This window comes from Carassius auratus, chromosome 6, assembly GCF_003368295.1.
Source record: "Carassius auratus strain Wakin chromosome 6, ASM336829v1, whole genome shotgun sequence".
NCBI lineage: Eukaryota > Metazoa > Chordata > Actinopteri > Cypriniformes > Cyprinidae > Carassius > Carassius auratus.
Genome location: NC_039248.1, coordinates 13,027,695 through 13,048,483, shown reverse-complemented (window position 1 = coordinate 13,048,483; position 20,789 = coordinate 13,027,695). Strand labels below are relative to the sequence as shown.

Here is a 20,789-nt window from a genome sequence, read left to right as displayed (position 1 = left end):
TATGAATAAACACCATAAATACCTACAGCGCTGGCCAAAGTCTCAGATCTCTGAGTTATTGCATGTTCCTAATTTAATTACGTTTTTTAATTCTTTAGTATTTTTTTAAAGCAGATCATATTTAAATAAAAAATGGTTGAATACACACATCTTAATTAATTTTTAATAATTTAGTAATTTATTTAATTTTTAATTGTTAATTTTATTCATAATAATAGTAGTACTAAGAGTAGTAGTAATAATAATAATTAAAATAATAATTATTATTATTAGTATTACTAATTTGTAAGATTGTTATTTGTTGTATTTTTGTGTTTGATTTTTATTATTTATTTTATTTTTTGTCGTGGGTATGTAAAAATATGGGTCCTGTGCATTCGATCTTGAGTTTAAATGCAGAGTAGACACTATATTTTACCCAATGCAAAAGAAAACTAGGCTGAGATATGACGTATAGTCTGTACAATAGGTTGCGCCGTTTGTACCTCTTATTGATTGTTCACTCGATAAAACATCGAAAATACGTCTTTATGAAAAATTCTCAGGAAAATAATGGGTTGTGAAAATAAGATATGACCTAAAACAGAAGAATGTATTAAACAGAGCTTTTTTCTCACACAGTCTCATTTTCATTCACATCAAATTAAATATGCTGTCTTCTCTGAGTGATGTCCATTGAGAACCATGTTCAATAGAGATGAAGTGGCTTTTATTTTTCATTAAAATAGAATTAAAAGAAAACAAAGTAGTATTCTCATTATATATAAAGTGAGATAAATGAAGTGGTGGAAGTTGCTTGGACAGTGGGCCTATAGCAGCGTTAATAAAGGGTCATTTTTTACTTGAGACCCTTTCACACTGCACGTCGGACCAGGAACATTGCCGGGTCGCCTACTGTGTGAAAGCAACCACGTCCCGGGTTTGATTCCGGCATTGAACCCGGGTCGGGGACCTAGTAACATTGTTTGACCCGGGACGATTGCTGTGTGAACAAAAGCCAGATCTAATGTCGTGTCGAAGTGATGACGTGCATTATCGCGCGTCAAAATTATTTTAATTATTTGCACAAAATTATGTGCAAACTGTAATGAAGCAGAGATCAGTTAGTTCCTCACTTTCCGCGCTGACACCGAAACCGTTCGCTTGCTTCAGTGAAAGTATATCGTGCCTAGCGTTTTCGACTTGTACATTAAAAGTCACGCCCAGATGTCATGTGTCGTTACGGGATCTTTACGGGTTGTGTATGAAAGCACGCACATATTCCGGGTAATCACTGGCAGTGTGAAAGTGCAAAATCTAACGATCCTGGAAAAATTGCCGGAACACTTTACCCATGTATTTGGCGGAATGGCAGTGTGAAAGGGGCTTTAGTGAGACTCATCACACCCCTCTGCAGTGTTGCTCCACGTTGCTGTCCTTGACCACATGTGCTGTGTCAAAGTCTCTCACTCGTTCACTCATTCACTATTCCCTGTTTAGTCTATGCCACATGGTGCACCATCTGGGGAAGAAATGAGTGCAGATGAGGGAGCGAATTTGGATGCTAATGTAAATAGACTTAAAAACAGAAGAGGTACGAGTCATTTCCGGCAAGACATTTACCCCAATTATCTTACATTGAACTTCAGTAACTGTATTTTATGATTTTATTTTTTATCATTTTAATTGTAATTTTATTTATCTTATATGTACCATTTTTTGTAAACAAGAAATAACACATATGAATAAGTGTGCTTCATTAAGCTTATTTTATTAAAAAATTTTCTATAAGGTTTTGTAATTTGTTTTATTTTGGTAAGTAATTTGTACAACAAATTTGGTAAGAGTGCGTGTGTGTGTGTGTGTGTGTTTAAGTGTAACATGTACCTAACATTGTAAACATGAATCAGAACATGAATATGTGTTTTGTTTTGTCTTTAAACTGAGCCATTATCTCAGGTAAAATGTCCATAATCAAATTTAATTAAGGAACAGTATAGTGTTCTCATCCTTCCTTGAAGCAGCAGTATCTATAGCTTTGTAGGCTGAAGCATTGCTACGTCCATGCGTAAAAACAGCATTCATCCCCTAGTCAGGTTAAGTCATCAAGCCATTAAAACGCTGCTGATATCTGCTTCTCATGTCAACACTTTGATAATTCCTGTTTTATCCCTGTCAAAATAAATCAGAATGATGTGATATTTCAGCTTTTCGTGGTTTGTAAATCCTGCTTAGTTCAAGGCTTTTGACGGGGACACCTGCCTGTCCGCCCAAAGGTTATGAAACATAACAGGTCACGCTGTGTTTATGAGGAGATTATGATGCTTTATGAGGACTGGCAGCATGGCACAGGGGTGAAGACGGGAGATTATGGGCGAGGGCTTTAGTGGTTTGAGGCATCTGTCTGCAAAAGTTCACACTTTCTTCTTAAAGGCGTCTTTTTATACATTTTTTATTATTTATATATAAAAAAAAATCATAGTCCGTTTTATTCTGTTGTTCCTTTAATGAGTAATATCATGAAAAATCTATTTTTCTTTGAACTTCTAAGATGAAAGAGCTTAATGAACAATGAAAACATATTGTAACTTTCAAAACTTTTTTCCCTAGTCCAAAAAAGTCTGTGAAAAAGACTAAGCATTTTCTTTAAATATGAAATAAGTAACATTGTTTGGCTGGACTGTTTGCTGTCAGGTGCAATTGTTTATCTGCTATAGTGATGGAAAGACTTAATTTTAAAAATCATTATTTCAAGCAGTTGTAATGAGCATTTAATTTAATTTATTTTAGAATTTACATTTATAAGATGCTTTTATCCAAAGCGACTTACAATAAATTCAGGCTATACATTATTATTTATTTATGGTTTTTTTTTTTTTTACCAGTATGTGTGTTCTCTGGGAACTGAACCAGTGTTGGGGTAGTTACTCAAAAAAAATGTATTAGTCACTAGTTACTAGTTACTTCTGTAAATTGTAGTGAGATTACTTTACTAGTTACTGCAATTGAAAAGTAACTTCACTACTTATTACTCTACTTTACTTTTTTAGGGCCCTATGAAATCGGTTTTATTTTTTCCCAAATTCTGATTTATTTTTTTCCAAGTTCTGTTTTCCGTTTTAATTTTTTTCTCAACTCCTTTTTAATTGGTTACATTTAATTGTATTAATCAAATACTTGTCTTTAAAGGGGGCTGAAATGCTCGTTTTCACTCAATATCCTGTTAATCTTGAGTACCTATAGAGTAGTACTGCATCCTTCATAACTCCAAAAAGTCTTTAGCTTTATTATATTCATAAGAGAAAGATAGTCTGTACAGATTTTTCCCTGAAAAACACGAGCGCCTGGAGGCGTGACGTGTGGGCGGAGCTAAAGAATCACGAGCGCGAGTAGGCTTTTGCGTTGAGAGCGTTTGGAAGCTGTGACTTTACCTTGAGGAATTATGTCGCCTTTTTTTTTTTTTTTTTTTTTTAAGCTGTACATGTGGAAAGTGCAGTTTGATGACAACATCGCATGTTGTTTACTTGATGTGCTTACGCGCTGATAGCTAAGTTAACAACACAGAGATATTTGAAGCAGTTTTACTCACTGTTTACTTGCTCTGTAAAAATAAACTCCATCCACTGGTCCCTCAATGCTGTTTTTTTTTTTGGAAAGTCTGATCAGTGAATGTCTCTGCTGTGCTCTGCTATACGCGAGCGGGCGCTCTTCCGGCAGAATTGCCCTTAGGACCCATGTAAGGAAATTCCACTCCATCTAAAGTCACACAGAGCCATACTCGAAAAAAACTTTCCGAAACTTGTGACAAACTGTAAGGAGTATTTTTGGAAATAAAAATACTCCTTCAAATGCACAACTTAATTTTTTAAACTTTGTCCATGTTTAGCATGGGAATACAACTCTTTAACCTGTAACCAGTGTAAAAAACTCAGTATGCATGAAATAGCATTTCACCCCCCTTTAAATTAAACCGGACTCTTATTTTGACGTGTTAACGTGAATACCTTTACAGTTCTGTGTATGTGATGTGACGCTAGTTTTACTCAAATCAAACAGTCAATGCTCATGAAGTGAACGCAGCATGACTCTCAGTGCAGTTCTGGAGGGGGAAAAGCATTTCATAAGGCTATTTTAAGAAATAATTGAATAAATTAAGTTGTTTCTATGCATGTAAATATGCAATGACTTGCTGAAGTGCATGAAAACCAGCTTCGTATGTATTAGACCCGGAAATAACGTCTCTCTCTCTCTCTCTCTCTCTCTCTCTACTGTATAAAAAGTACATTATTATTATGTAAAGTATAATATTATACACTATAATATAATATAGTATTGTATTATAGTTATTATATCCAAGTTGTCTGTCTGGAATGCAGCATTAGGTTAACGTCAATAATTACGAGTCATTCTATAAAGTGACATTTCAGCACTTGACAAACGGACAGCGACTCCTCTAAGCGTGAAACAATTGTGAAACTATAACGATCGTAAAATTACTCATAGAAAATGCTCTTAAGCGCTATGATCAGTCGTTATCGGGAAATCCGGCTCAGAACTTTACACACAGGCAAACACGGCTTGTGTAACACAGGAAAACACGTTCCTATAGTCTAGTAAAGTAGTGTAGTTACCAATATTATTAGGGTAATGCGTTACTTTATTTCGTTACCGAAAAAAGTAATATAGTTACTGTAATCTGTTACTTTGTAACTCGTTACCCCCAACACTGAATTGAACCCACAATGTTTTGCACTGCTAATGCAATGCTCTACCATTGAGCCACAGGATCAACACATATGAACAAGTGTACATTAATCATTGAATTTTGCATTAATGGCTTTGTAAGTGTTTTGTATTTGTTTTATTTTTGTAAAAATTTTATAATTATTTGTAGTTGTTTTTTTTGTTTTTTTTGTTTTTGGTAAATGTTATATTTTTTTTCAAACTCAAAAGAACAATCTGTTAAAGACTGAACATTGTCAAAGATTAATAAACTAATCTGCATTGAAATGTGTCATATGAATGGTAAATCCAGACAGAAATGATCAGGGACATTAAGAATAAATCACAAAAATTAAAATTAAACTTACAAATGAAAATGAACTTCTTTTTTAATGTTGTGATCATTCGGAAGAATATGTTTTGTTAATGTGGGTTTTTGACATAATGATTTTATAATGAGTTGGTTTTTCAATTTAAATCATGTTTTAATAAACATTTTTTTTCCTTTTCCCTTTTAAACCAAAGATCAAAGAAAATGTGATCTCTTATATGACCCCTTTAATAGCATTTGTTTTCCTCCCTCGAGCTGTGCTGTTGGACTCCTCTCTCTCTTTCTGTTTCCCTTCATTTTATCATCCTCCCTCAGTCTATATCAGCAAACATCCTCCGTCTTCTTCTGCAGAGCAACTTTGCCCAACTCTCTGTGAACTCTCCCAGAGTTGCGTCTTTGGAGTTTGGCAGAAAGAGGGGAAGTGAGGCTTTAGAAAGTTCAGTGTGGAGGGTTTTCATTAGGTTTCACTTTTCACAGTTGCTTTCGACACTGTGTCAGCTTGTTTGTGAAGTCTCTTCTGAGTTAGCAAAGCTTATAAGAGACTTACGCCGTGTTGTTTTGTGCAGCTGGCTCTCAAACTGAGTGTGAGTGTGTGTATGTGCAGAGTAAGATGTCACTCTAGAAAATGAAAAACAATTGGGCACTAATAGAAGGTATTTTCGTACAGTGAACGTTCCCATAGGAAATCAGGATCACGAATGAATTTTTTCCCCTAGTCAGACAGTAAACTGAACTTTTGCTTCTATTTTAATTTCATAATTTGACATATTTCATAAGTTTTGTTTTATGCTGCCTGCTTAGATTTTTTTCCCCCTGTAATTTTTCTTCTGTGTCTCCTAAGATTTCACAAGAGATCTTAAGATTGTTTTTTAAGAGCATTTTGATCAAATGAACAGAGCTATACAATTCATATTCATTGGATAGGTCTATACTCTTACTATATGTCATCAAATGTCTAATTTTAAGACCCAATTGTTTTTTTGTTTTGTTTTTTTTTGCAGAAGTTTTATGCTTTTAATGGGCTAAGAATCTATTGAGTCTCATTATCTTATGAAAGAGCAACCTCAGAGCAGTAATGTATCCCGTACCTGCTTCTGTTTCCATAAACTTTGAACGTTTTTTTCTAATATTCTCTCTCTCTCTCTCTCTCTCTGCAGGTAAAGTGCTGAATGCTGATTTGAGGCATTATCTTAGTCTGCAGTTCCAAAAAGGATCAATCGACCACAAACTGCAGCAAGTGATTCGAGACAACCTGTACCTGCGCACTATTCCATGTAAGAGACACACACACACACACACACACACACACACACACACACAGCCAGTCAGTTCTTTTTTATTTTATATTCATATTTATTTGTTAAATTAAATGTATTTATTCATTTTAATTTATAAATTAACATAAATCATATATTTATTCACTCACATGTTTTTTATGTGCAATATTGTTTTAAACAAGTTTTTTCATACTTTTTATAAAATGATATTGACGAATTGCAAGTAATAGTAATAAAATGTGTAACATGAACAAATATGTATATGTAAAAATAAAAAAATACGATAAAATACAAATTCATACATATAATAAAAATATTTTTATTTTATTTGTTTTAAATTTGATCATGAAATGTTGTTTGTGTCATTTTGTCTCATTCTTTGGTCATTTCTCACACTGGTGTGTCTGTTCATTTAGTAGGGAAGAAAGAGCCTGTCAAATACATAATAGCAAATATAATTAAATACATATGCACATCAAATATACAAAATAAATATATCTTATTTTGTTATACTTTATTTGACTTTTTGTCATTTTATTTTATTTTTAATTTTATTGCATTTACTTTTTTCATTTCACTTTTTTTGTATTTTATTTAACTTTTTACTATTTTTTTTTCAATGTAAGAACATTTAAGCATATATATATATATATATATATATATATATATATATATATATATATATATATATATATATATATATATATATATACACACACACACATATATATGTATGTATGTCTCATCTCTGGCAGTCTGGTTATCTCATCTTACCTCTCAGTCTTTTCCTCTTGGTGTTTAGAGTGAATCCTTTGGCCAGTTCTCACATTGGTGTGTCTGTTAGTGTAGTTAAGGAGACAGAGCCTCTCCTCAGGCGAAGTCTCTGGTGTTGGTCTGGCCCTCAGCAGCACAGCGCCAGCTCTCCTCTGTGATGCGCCGCATGAGATGCTGTTTCTCTCGAGAGTTGTGGAGTGACTTTCTGAGAGTATGTTTCTTCTCCGAGCAGTAGCACACTGCTCATTAGTTTCTCATTCAGCGAGTTCGTTATTCCCTATTTAGACTAACTCGACAAGTGACAGTGACAAATGTGTCATGAAACACTCTGAGGGGCAAATTTACTATGACACTTTAGTATGTGGTATTTCACCGGAAAAAAGAAAGAAAGTTATCTGTCTTTCTTTCATGCTACCTGCAGCTTAATCCGTTTACCTGTTTCCGAAAATCATTTCAGTCTTTTTTTTTAAGGAAAAACAGACCTTCCTAAGCCATTGTAACTTTTTTATTCACCAAACATGAACAATTAATTTGTTATTGATATACAAATTAATTTTAATGCAAGTTGTGACAAAACCAAAATGTACCTAAAATAAGCCTTAAAAAAATTAGCTAATCTGGTTAAAAAAAATAAAACTGAAAAATGAAACATTTGATAATTGATTGGTATACACTGCCTAAAGTACAACAAAACAATGTTAAATATTATTACATTGTAACTTTTCTTTATTTAAATATATTTTGAAAGATAATGACATTCCTGTGATGGTAAAGTTTGAGATGTGATGGTAAGAGTTTTTAGCATCATTACATAAGAAATGTTTCTCATTATTATCAATGTTTAAAACAGTAGTGCTGCTTCATATTTTTGTGAAAACCTTGATAATTTTTTTTTTTCAAAATTCTTTAATGAATAGAAACTTTAAAAGAACAGGGTTTATTAAAATATAAATCTTACATTATACATATTTACTGTTTCTTTGATCAATTTAATGTCTTTTTACTAAATTCTTACTGACTGCAAACATTTAAATAGTAGTATAATGCTAGAAAACACTGTATATAATGAGATATAGCTTATGCTATGGAATGTATAGTAATTGTTTTCCTGAATTAATATTCTGCAATGTTTTTTGCAGAACAATAGAAGTCCGCCATACCTCAAGCTCCTTCTTGCTCTTTGTAGCTCCTGTCACTCTGAATATCCTTCTGAAGGATTTCAGCATCAGAAATGAGCAGCTGAAGTTTATTTTTAACAATCCATGCTCATCACGCACATCACCAGTGTGCACGGCGCATTCCAGCGCCAATTGTTTTGTGAACCTGTCAAAATCAAATACTATTGCAAAGAGGCTGTTATTGAAGGCAGCCTGAGGCGGTGCAAACCATATTAGACTTGACAGCAAACATGCAGCTCTCAAATAAAAGCACAGCAAAGCGCTGTTACTGGCGTCACGTGTGCAGAGGACGTTTACGTAGACTACTTAAAGGCACAGCAAAAATATAAAAAACATAAACACCTGTCATTTGTAAAGGTAAAAGACAAGGTTATATAAAAGAAAGTTTGATATTATGAAGTGGACTTGCAAGAAAGTGACCCATTTACAGCCAACAGAAACTGTTTAGCTGTGCATTTTATCGCTGGCAAAAAATGTTAGACATCAGCTTTTATTTCCCAGCTGTCGAACAGTCTAAAAATAAACTTTCTGATACACACATTTTAGTTTTATTTCTGAAATGGTTGAAGTTTAAAAGAAGAATTAATTATGAATAATTCCCCCCCCCAAAGAATGAAGAATTAGTCTTTGATGTTTATGGAAAATTAGCAGGCTTGAGACAATCCGATTTATAATAAAACGACAAAGAATTCCACTGGATGCCAATTTAAGCATCCTCTTCTCTTGTCCTTAGGTCGCTCTGTTCTTGGCCTAGTTCCTCCCTCTCCTTTTCTCTCTTCACCATTGTCAGTAAGTTATGAGAAGGGTCTGAAACGGCAGGGTATAGGAAGAAGAGTTGGAGGAAGAGAGAGCCTCCGGTATTTGCGGTCACAGAGCTGCTTTATGGAGCTATGAACAAAAGCTCTTAAAAGCTCTTCTGACGTAGAGGAATAAAGAGCAGCCTAAGGTGCCACTCATATCCCTTCTCCACCAGAATGCAGCCGGAGCAGGTGCTCGCCCGGGGGATCTGCGGACTTCTTTTAGATCTGGCCTGTGATTAAACTGACTTCAGAGGCCGAATAAGATGTAACTGGCTGTTATTACATAAGATGCTCACAACCTGCCGCATCACAGTCTTTTGGGCTCACCAGAGTTTACGCTGCGTCAGAGAGCTGTGAATATATTTGTTTCCACTGATCCACTGGTTTGTCGCAAAGACATAAAGCGTTTGAGGAAGAGGTGTTGCGTTTTGTGAAAGAAAGTCTGGGAAAGTTTAACATAAAAAGATCGTAAGCGTTCGTTGAACAATGAGAGAATACTTAAGACAGTCAGATTAACTGTGCTGTAATTATTCAATTGCGATTGTAAATGTAATATTATAAATAAAATGTTTAAGTATTATGTGTAATTTAGAAGTATTTTAGTTTAAGTACTATTCAAAAGTTAGGAATTGGTAAGGTTCGTATTTTCATTTCATATGCTTACCAAGGCTGCATTTATTTGATTAAAAGTATGGTAAAACAGTAATATTGTAAAAAAAAAAAAAAAAAAAAAAAAAAATATATATATATATATATATATATATATATATAAATTAACAAATAGATTTTATATTGTAAAATAAATTATTTCTGTGATGGCAAAAAAAAAAATCTTATTCTTATCCATGTTGAAAATGGTTGTGTTGTTTAATGTAGATTTTATATATACATTTTTGCATTCTTTGATTAAAAAGTAAAAAAAAAAAACCAGCATTTATTTGAGATAGATATCTTTTGTAACATTTTGAATGTCTTTTCTGGAGTCATTGCCGAATAAAAGCATTAATTTAATTTAAAAGCAAACTATGTAACAATTGTATTTTATTCAAATAAAATACGTAACAATCAAATTTGTTCAATTAGCAAATAATGGTTTTTCAGATGGACAAGGAAAATAATGTGGCTCAAAAAGTAGGATAATCTCTTCTTTCATTCTCCTCCATTCTTTCTCCTTATTTTATGGATCTGGAACAAGTTAACCCCTTTTAACCTTGCCAGTGAATATTCACATTTCTGTAACCATTGTGGTTGTTCCGGTTCCCTCTTCTTGTGGCATTTAAACAGTTGCTCTCCCAGAGAAAATGTAGAGGAGCCCGTTTTAATATTATTTGCTCTTAAGTTAGAGTCAAGTCTCGGCAGACACTTGACTCTGGCATTTCAGTTTGCTGGTTCTAATGTAAATGTCCTTCAAATGACAGTAGAGCCTGGTGGCATTTTCTAGCACACACGCGAACAGAGCCGAGAAATGTCATCTTTTATTTTTGGCCTTTTATTCGTAAGAAATGCCACCCCCGGATGTCTCTTATGAGGATTTTGCTGCTAAACAACCCACCTCTGAAATGAGGTCCAAATGTGTACACTTTATATTTGATTTTTTTTTTAGCAAACACTCACGCAGGCTTAAACACACAGACTTAACATTTCTATCTTGGTTTAGAGGTGAAAAGGCAGGCATCCATTAATAGTTCACCCAAAAATTGAAATTCTTTCATCTTGTTTAAATCCATATGACTGTTTTTATTATTTTTTTAGAATGCATTTAGAAGTTTCATTGCATGCATTTAGAAACTTGGCATTCACATTCACATTTAATCAGTAAATTTGTATTGGTTTTATATTTTTGTGATTTGTAAAGGTCAAAGATAAGGCTTTAAAAAAAGAAAGTCTGACTGATATTATAAGTAGACTTTAGAGAAAGTGACCCATTTTATACAAACTCTATACAACTTGTACATATTTTATCGCTGGCAATAGACATAGACATCAGTTTTTAACTCCCAGCTGTCGAACAGTCGGAATTAGGGATGCACGATATTGGATTTTGGCCGATATTCGATATGCCGATATTTTCAAAATAATTTTGGCCGATGCCGATACCGATATCGATATATATACAAATATATACTGATATATTTAAACTTTAATTTTACTGAAGAGAAATCCATGTATCTCTTCTGTACTGATTCTACCATAAATTTATTATTTTACAAATGTAGACAGACATTCACATCTGAAAAACAGGTCAATTATTTCACTTGGAGAATATCGGTTTGGCTCATCGGCAGAAATATTCATATCGGCCGATACCGATAATGGTCATTTTAAGCTTTTATCGGCCGATACCGATATTGTGCCGATATTATCGTGCATCCCTAGTCGGAATATAACTTTTTGATGGACACATAGTTTTATTTCTGGATTATTTAAAGTTGAAAAGAATTCTGAATAACTCCCCTGTAATAATGAAGAATTACTCTTTGACGTTCATGAAAATTATACCCTTTTATACCCTTTTTGGAGCATTAGTCAGTCCCAGATCACAGTACGCTTTGAACATTCTGCAAAATATAATATTTTGTGTTCAGCCGAAGAAAGTAAGTCATACAAGTTTGGTACAACATTACGATGAGTGAATGTTGGCAGGGCTGAGCACCTAAAGAGTGAAAATATGCTAGATTTTAAAGACTACTTTACTGCAATCACACAGTTTTCAAAAGTGCTGAATGCTTTAGATACTGAATCTCATTTAATGCAGTCTGTGCACACTTTCCACATCTGTGTCACCGACTTGTCATTCCCCTTGTGAATCTGTGACTATACACTATGCTTGTGTATAAAAAACTATAACACAAGACTTCATCTGATATGATGTAATATGTCCTTGTTCAACACCATCTCTCTTTGTGGTGTTTCCAGACCATTTTCACAGGAATTATGTCAAAGCATGCGCTTTTTCATCTTTTAAAGCCTTTGTGAATGGCCAAAGCCACCCCCCTTATTTTGGCTATATTTCCATGTAATCCATCCAGATTCTTAGTTCCAGATTCAGAATCCAAGTTTCCAAATCTCGTCTATGGGAGATCAGTTCTATTTACAGTTTCCAATGGAGTGCGCTTGTTTTAAAAGGAAATGCTGGTGCGCAGCCTGGGAATCCAATATGAATTTTGCTCAGTCCGAGGCCGTGTTTAGACACACCTAGGATTGTAGGTGTAGGATATTCTCTCTGTCTCTAATTGTGTTTGTTTTACTGGAAGGTACCACCCGGCTGCCCAGAGATGGGGAGGTTCCAGGAGTGGACTATAATTTCATCAGCGTGGGGGATTTTCGCATCCTTGAAGAGAGTGGATTACTGCTGGAGAGCGGAACATATGATGGTATGAAACACTGTCTCTACACTGATATTCTTTATACAAACAGACATGAATGATATCTCAAATCAGGTGACTTGTTGAGAAGAGGTGTGCGGTTTCTTGTTGTGGTTTGAATCTGGCAGGTGAAATTCACATCGAATGCAATGAATCTAAGTTTACCTGAGAACTTAAACTCTACTCTTATGCTGCCTGTCAAACACTGATATTTCTGGAAATGCACCTTTAGTGTTAAGATCCGATAGTCGTGTTGTTTACTTGACTGAAGGAAACTCTGTCACCAGCACCTCGAGGCATTTATCGTGTCCTAAAAGATTTCCATGACAGTGCAGCCTCAGAAATGAACTGTGGATTTAGCCTTCAATTCGTACAGGCAGTGAGTCGGTTAGCACAGGTTTACACCATGCAAACATGCTTTGCAGAGCTTGAGGTAAACTGTTAAAAAAGGACCCATAAGGAACACAAAAATGGCAGTCTTTCTGCAAATAGACTACAGCATATTTTTTTCCTCAACAAAAGTTTCATGAAAGAAGCTAAAAAGCAATAACTAGCTCCTTTTCATGCTAAGCTAATTAGACAATAGTTTATCTTGTGTGTCTCTCAGAAAATGGTGCAAAAGCTGTACTGTTTAGTGTAGGTAATTACTGTATATGTACACTTGAGGTTCAAATATGTAGCTTTAAGGTTCTACAATCTTTTAAGGGTCAACAAGGTACAACTGTGTAATTATTTTATTACTGACCATTTGTACATTTTTTATAATATATAAATTGGTCATGATGTGTAAATATGTGTGAACACGATATGTACAACATTTGTGTACACGCACAGACACACACACACACACACACACACACACGTTAAACATGCACTGACTTTTAAAGTTTGATATTATTTTGAAAATATTTTATTTAGCTAGGAGGCATTCAATTGATCGAAAGTGACAGTGAAGACATGTAGATTTCTATTTCAAATAAATGCAGTTCTTTTAAAACTTTCTATTCATCAAAGCATCCTGGAAAAAAACTATTATCGCTCTTTCCAACAGGCCAGCTGTTTTCAGCATTGCTAATAATAATAATAATAATAATAATAAATGTTTCTTAAGCAGGAAATCAGCATATTAGAATGATTTCTGAAGGATCATCTGACACTGAGGACTGGAGTGATGATGCTGGAAATTCAGCTTTGGATCACAGGAATAAATTATGTTTTAGAATATATTTAAATAGAATGCAGTTATTTTAAATCGTAATAATATTCCTCAATATTACTCTTTTTACTGCGTGATCAAATGAAAGCAGCCTTGGTGAGCACAAGAGACTCTTTTGAATGAAATAGTTTATTTTCAGACCACTTTATTTTTTCTTCATTAATGAAGCACAAAAAAGCTTTGTGTGTTTATCCTCCCCTCTGCAGTCTGGTGGGTTTGGATGTCTCTGTCCTGAGAGACAGATAGCGTGCCAGGCGAGTGCTTTCACTGTGGCCCCATGTCGACAGTGGGACCGGACTCATGCCAGGCAAAGCCTGCTGGGACAGCAAGACATGCCAGTAGGAGATGCCCATATGTGCTCTGCTCTCAAAGAGGGAGACGCTCTGATCCTAGGACACACACGCGTGCATGCTAACACACAGACGTACGCTAATCCCAGCAGACTGTTCCTTAAAGGAATAGGTCACCATCAGGAAGTTACAATCTGTTTTTTTACTAAATATTTACTGGGATATATTACAATTTTATATTTGATACAGCATTGTATAGATTTACAACATTTAATGTCTCTGTGTGGTCATGCTTGAGCAATAGAAAACATATGCTAGGCATTTCTGATTCCCTCATTCCAGTAGTGTGGAAAAATTTACAACCCTCAAGGCAGCTTTTAATGTAATCCTGTCTAAGCAAGCTTGGTTGCATTAAGAGTTGATCCTGATCAATAAAGATTTAGCTCTTGTTGAAAGCACACAGATATAAAGAATCTCAATGGGGGTGATCTGTAAACATGAATAGACTGGCACAGTTCACTGTACTCACTGCCTGTTGGGTCACATATCAACAGCATTTTTAGTCCAATGAATGGATAGATGTCCTGTGCTCACCTTGGAATAGTTCTCTCTGAATGACAGGTTAAAGAAAGATAATCTTTGATTCTGTAAGAAAAAATCTATTAACATATTTTCTGACATGTTGCTCAAGACTTGGTTGGACTTCAGCACAAAATTTGTTCCAATTTAAGTAAACCAATTTAGCACTAAAAGTACAATTGCAAGGTGTTTTCACAGTATTAAGTACATAAATATGTAGATGTATACTTATTATGAAATGTTTTTCAGATATATTTTAGTATATTTATGTTTCATTTAATTTCTTGGCAATTTTCAGAAATTCCCCCAAATTCTACCCATTCTTTTTAATGAACCTGCTAAATATTAAGTGCCATTCTGGACCTCTTATGTTATGTAAGGCCAATAAATGTCTCCACATTCCATCATTTGATCTATTTTAATGTTAAAGCTGCGCTTTATGTGCACCAAAATATTTTTGACAACTTTAAGAGAACACTGGGACAATGTTTCCCTCGTGGTGGGATTAAACGGCTCTCTGCAGATTACTGGCGACAGATGACGCTGTAAATCTGCTCTGATACTGAGTGTAGAGCATACCTTCTGATGCGTATGTGGTGATTAATCAGGGTTACAGCGTCATGCAATGGCTCTAATTAGCCAAGCACTTACCTAGCATTTATTAAAAACCATGTTGTATATAATAAAGTGTGTGTTTATCTGTGATTGAAGAAGTTTTCATCTCATTGCTGGTGAAGAGAAGTTGTTCAATACACTAAAATAAATAGTTTTATTTTATGCATTTATTTGATCAAAAATACAGTAAAACAGTATTATTGTGTAATATGATAACAAAAAAAAAACGTATATATTTGAATAGGCTACATTTGAAAATTTAATTTAATCCTGCGATGGCAAAGCTGAATTACTCCAGTTTTCTTCAGTTTTCAGTGTCACATGACCCTTCAGAAATCATTCTAATATTCAGACTGCTGCACAAGAAACATCTCTTGTTTTCATCAGTGCTGAAACTGTTGTGCTGTTTCATAGGTTTATTTGGCTCTTTATGTCACATCAACAAGGTCAAAATGTAGTTAATAAGTTTCTCAAGCATCTCTTCCCATCTAATTTTGAAGCTCTTCGCCAGAATAATCTGCATACTGTAGTGGAATTTACACCGATGTTCAAATGTCTTTCACAGTGAGACCAGTTTTTGGTAACAAATGTTATGGTAGCAGCACAAAAGGTTTCCTTACACTGTGACACTGGATAGCAGAAGATCTCATTTGTATAATGAAGAGAGACAGAGAGGGATAGAGTGAATATTCATCACTGCATATTCATGAGAGGTGAGCGAAGCTGTCAACAGTAGTTAATTGGTTGTGAAAAAGCCTATTCCCACACGGTTTCAGTTTCTATTTGCTAATTGAACTCTTTAGATTTTACAGTCTAAAAAGGAAAGGATTAATCTTTCGACTGATTACAAGGATTATATTTTACATTGGCAAAAGATGAATATGTGACCTTAAAAAGCTGTTGTTGTTGTTGTTGTTTTTTTTCTCATACACAGACATCAATGATGTCTAGGGGCAGCATATATATTTTCAGGATGAAGGGAGCGTACAAACGAAACAACGAATTTGGATAATTTAAATTAATCTGTGTATAATTGGTGAAGGTTGAACAGTTGATTTAAAAAAAAAAAAGAATTTCCATTGGTTGAATCTAATCATACTGAAAGTGATTTCTTTAGTCTTACATCAAGGGGAAATAACGAAGCATAACCCTTCAGCCTATACAAACACACATACACACACATTGACATGTACCACCAAATTATAAATTCATTTGCATATATTATGCTGTTCCACTGATTGGCTGCACTATTGTTTGTGATGCATATTAATGAACTGATTTTTGCATGAGAAGATAGAGGGAAAAGTTCAATTACTGAATCCAGTGGTGAGTGTAATTACTTTCAAGGCACCACTGAATGGAAAGAGTATAACATTTCACACTGCATATTGGATAATTGACACCTAGATCTCCGTTTTTGAGAAAGCGGGGACGGAGGAAGAAACCCGAGGTAGCGATAAAGAGATAAATTTGCAGGCAGCTCCTGTCTCAGGGTTCCAGATTTAGCTGTTTCATCAAACTGGAAAGATTTGTGGATTGTTAAATCAAAGCTAATGTAGCAAAAACGTGGAATCACACCTCTAAAGTTTCAGAGTATCTACTTTTATGACTTATTCAAAGGTATCACCAATCAAAAGAGTCTTTAAACAAGACACTCTTCATTTTTCTCAGGGAACTTCTATGGCACTCCCAAACCCCCTGCGGAGCCCAACTTGGTTCAGCCTGACCTGGTCGACCAGGTTTTGTTTGAGGAGGATTATGGCACCGAAGTCCAACGAAAGCGAACAACCTCTGTCAGCAAGATGGACCGCAAGGACAGCGTGGTCCCTGAGGAAGAAGAGGATGAGGAGCGGCCACAGCTCCCAAACGGCATTCCAGGTCAGGACAGACTTTAATCTGAGTGTCGACAACCAGAGGCTAAAAATTCCCACCCATGTTGACACAGACTGTGCTTCATTACTTTTCTTTTTTCTTCCAAACTTGGAATATATATCTTGGGACTCTGGGATGGTGTTATTTTAGTATTATTTCTATAATAATATAGTATTTATAAGATAGCTTTATTTTTACAATCTTACGCTTTCATTTTATTTTCCTGTCATTTATTAAAAAAGAATATTTTCCTATTTAGCTTTATTTTTTTTTCAGTTTTACTTTGAGTCAATTTAGTTGACTTTATTTTTTCAAAGCTTTTCATCTAATATTTATATTGCAATAGTTGAATAAAAAAATGGTAATTTAACTTCAGCTGCTGTAACTTCTGTCAGTTCTTTATTAGTAGTCATACTGCAGAACTGCGACCCAAAATTTTTGCAACTGTCAGAACTTTATTGGAGCTTAGGATTCATCGCAAAATCAGATTTAATTGGCCGTTGGGGAGCATGTCAAATGAAGCGATCAAAGGCTACCGATTTTGCCCCACAAGAAAGAAGTCTTTAATATTCCTGAAATTTGTCTCAGATAGCAAATCTTTGTGTGCTTGAGGCTTTAACCTGCAGCCTGCTCCACTCATGTGCAAGTGATCAGTCTGAGGCCTTACGTGATTTCTCCGAGAAGAACCCCGCCCTCTACTCAAGGAGAAATCTGCACCGAGAGGCAAGCTTTGCTTAAAAAAGAGCCAAACCCCTGATCACATGCTCTCATTAGTTCACAGTATAACCTTATAATCCTTTTGAGATCAGCCGTTGTGCTTTCAAGGCTCCAGGCCTGAAATGTATGCTCTATTTGTATTCTGCATTACTTCAGAGTAGCGTTTGGTAAGCGAGTCACATTTCTCCATAATGGCTTGCTTAATGCGTGGAGGATTCATGTCCGTGACCCTGGTGTCGATCAGCTTTAAACATAAATGAGCTGTTTAGATGTTTACAGTGCTTTAACTTTTAACCCTTGCTTTTGACTTCAGGCAATATAAGCCTCTAGTGTCCCCAGGAGGAAGCAAGCTTATATCTGCAGTATTTTTCGTCTTGAATTATGCACATCTTATGTAATGTTCCTATATTGCACTTACATTAGGTGTATCTGTTTGTGCGTAGGCTCTGTGGGATATTTAGGTGTATGTAACTTGATAAAGAAATATAAACTGATTTAAACTTTCATGCCTTGAGTTTCATCCAACAGAAAGTAACATGGGAATTTTGTGGTATTCAAATGCATGTGAGAGAAATATACTGTGCATATGCATACAATGCAATGCATTAGAACACATAAAATATTAATATTGTATTTCCCTTTAATACCATGGTACCGCTACAGTACCCTTGTTTAATCTTTCTGCTTGCCTTCTTATTGCTTTTTTCTTCTTATCTTGGAAGTAAACGCTTTCAAAAAAAGACTCTTGACACACAGCTGTTGTTTCCCGTGATGTATTGGTATATTAATTAAAAGCTGTTGTGTTTGTATAGTCATGTTTGAGGTCTTCCCTCCCAGCCTTGGCAAAAGCCAGACTATAGGGAATAGTTGTTGAATATTTGCTGGAGTAAGTTATCCCTTGGCTCATGTTACAAGATACGTTTAATGGGGAGTTTCCTTGCCACAGAATAGTGTCATATTCGCTTTAAAGGCTTCTACCACTTCAAGTGTGCTTAAAGAGAGGGAAAATGGCAGCGAATTAGTTATGCTTGCATATGCATAGTTACTGCTGTTACATACAAACACAGACAGCTGCTGTTACCACGGGCATTACTTCCTGTTCTGTAGTGTTGTGGAAAAGTACAGTGCAGTAGTACTGTTGTCACATTACTGCATTAAAGTAAGTACATTGACTGAAAATATTCAGATGATGTGTAGGTCCACGCAGAATCCATCAGATTAGAATTTGCATGAAATCCTGTTGCATGCTATAATAGCCACATCAAGATGTACTTGCATAGGGCTTTACACAATACACATTGTTTCAAAGCAGCTTTATAGAAAAGCTTGATGCTAATGTTTAGAATATTTTAAAATCTTCATGCATTAGTCACATTTAGAAGATTAGAGCTGGAAGATATAGTTTACATTTTGTAACAAGCGATCAGGCACAATATAACAATCAAATTGCGATTTGCTATATAGTAGTAGCAAGAGGTTCACGTTCATATGTTATACAGTGTATGCTATAGAGTATTATGATGCAAAAACTGAACAAAAATGACAAGATTTTTATGTAGCTTTAATTTGTGGTAATAATAATTATGTCATTAAATTGTGGCTATAAATACTTTTTCTGTAATGAACCTGAAACAGGAAAAGATCTTGCTTGCACACCATCCTGCTTTGACATGCAAAATGAGTTTTGCATTGTCTTATCTTCTTTCCTTCTGCAGAGAGGACAGAGGAGTGGAGGAAAGCTGTGCCCAGCTACACTCAGTCCAGTGGTGGAGGCAGCTCAGGTGGCAGCGGGACACTGGAAGTCCGCACCTGGAGCTCTTTAGCCAGAGACGAAAGCCTGGAGCCCCTGCCGTACAACTGGGAAATGGCCTACACGGAGACGGGCATGGTCTACTTCATAGAGTAAGTGTGTGTGGCCGTCAGAGGAGAGATTTAGTCATTACTAACTGCACGAGGGCTGCTGCTGTACTCATAAATTCCGGGTCACCTTCTGGTCTACAGCCCATTCATATATAACAAGGCTTGTTCATAGCTTTGGGAATATGATTGTATTAGCAAAGAAAAGTGCAGTTACTTTAAAGATATCACTGTAATTTCAGTCATTTATTCAGTTATGTAATTTTCAATTAAATATGCATATTCTAAACTTGTTGCATCACTTTCAGTTGCAAGACAGACTGCTATTTGTGTTTAATCATGCACATGGACATATTTTATCATTAGATTACAGAGCTGGTAGAGGTTATGACTATCAATAATGCTTTTGATTAAAAATATATTTAATCAAATATATTTTATATAATGTATAAAATCTATTTGTAAATTCTGTAAATGATGTTTTACATGAATATTATCCATTACAGAATGTTTTGTGGTTACTTTAAAGGGGGGGGGGGGGTTAAATACTCGTTTTCACTCAATATCCTGTTAATCTTGAGTACCTATAGAGTAGTACTGCATCCTTCATAACTCCAAAAAGTCTTTCGTTTTATTATATTCATAAGAGAAAGATAGTCTGTACCGATTTTCCCCGGAAAAACTCGACCGGCTGGAGGCGTGACGTGTGGGCGGAGCTAAAGAATCTCGAGCGCCAGTAGGCTTTTGCGTTGAGAGCGTTTGGAAGCTGTGACTTTACCTTGAGGAAAAAAACATCATCCAAAACAAACCATGGCTTACAGTCAGATTCAGCCGTTTATTTATGATCCAGAATCAGATCCCGAGGCTGAAACTGAACGAGAGCAGCAGCAGCAACGACTCGCTCCGAGCGGGGCTCGAACCCGTGTCTCCGATGGGAGGCGGACGCACTAACAAGGAGGCAGAGATATTTTAAGCAGTTTTACTCACCGCCTGCGGTTCCAACACACGATCGTGACCCTTTTTCGTTGGGATTGCATCATCCTTAAGAAATAAACGATACGCAAATCCGTCGTCAAACTGGGCCTTGTTTGTAAAACAAGCATCTTCGAAATGCAGGGAACAAACACAAACACTTGCACAACTCCGTTGATGCTCTGTAAAAATAAACTCCATCCACTGGTCCCTTAATGCTGTTTTTTTTTTTTTGGTAATCTGTG

At 35.4% G+C, this 20,789-nt stretch overlaps 1 protein-coding gene across 2 annotated transcripts in view; it reads left to right on the top strand.

The window, feature by feature from the left end:
* Positions 1 to 20,789, top strand: part of LOC113097233 (membrane-associated guanylate kinase, WW and PDZ domain-containing protein 3-like) — a 116,386-nt gene that overhangs the window by 74,314 nt on the left and 21,283 nt on the right. For both annotated transcript variants that reach the window (XM_026262451.1, XM_026262443.1), the window contains exons 2-5: positions 6,190 to 6,306; positions 12,316 to 12,435; positions 16,798 to 17,004; positions 19,431 to 19,617. In XM_026262451.1, the coding sequence (XP_026118236.1) occupies positions 6,190 to 6,306; positions 12,316 to 12,435; positions 16,798 to 17,004; positions 19,431 to 19,617 (631 nt within the window). The remainder of the gene's footprint in view (positions 1 to 6,189; positions 6,307 to 12,315; positions 12,436 to 16,797; positions 17,005 to 19,430; positions 19,618 to 20,789) is intronic.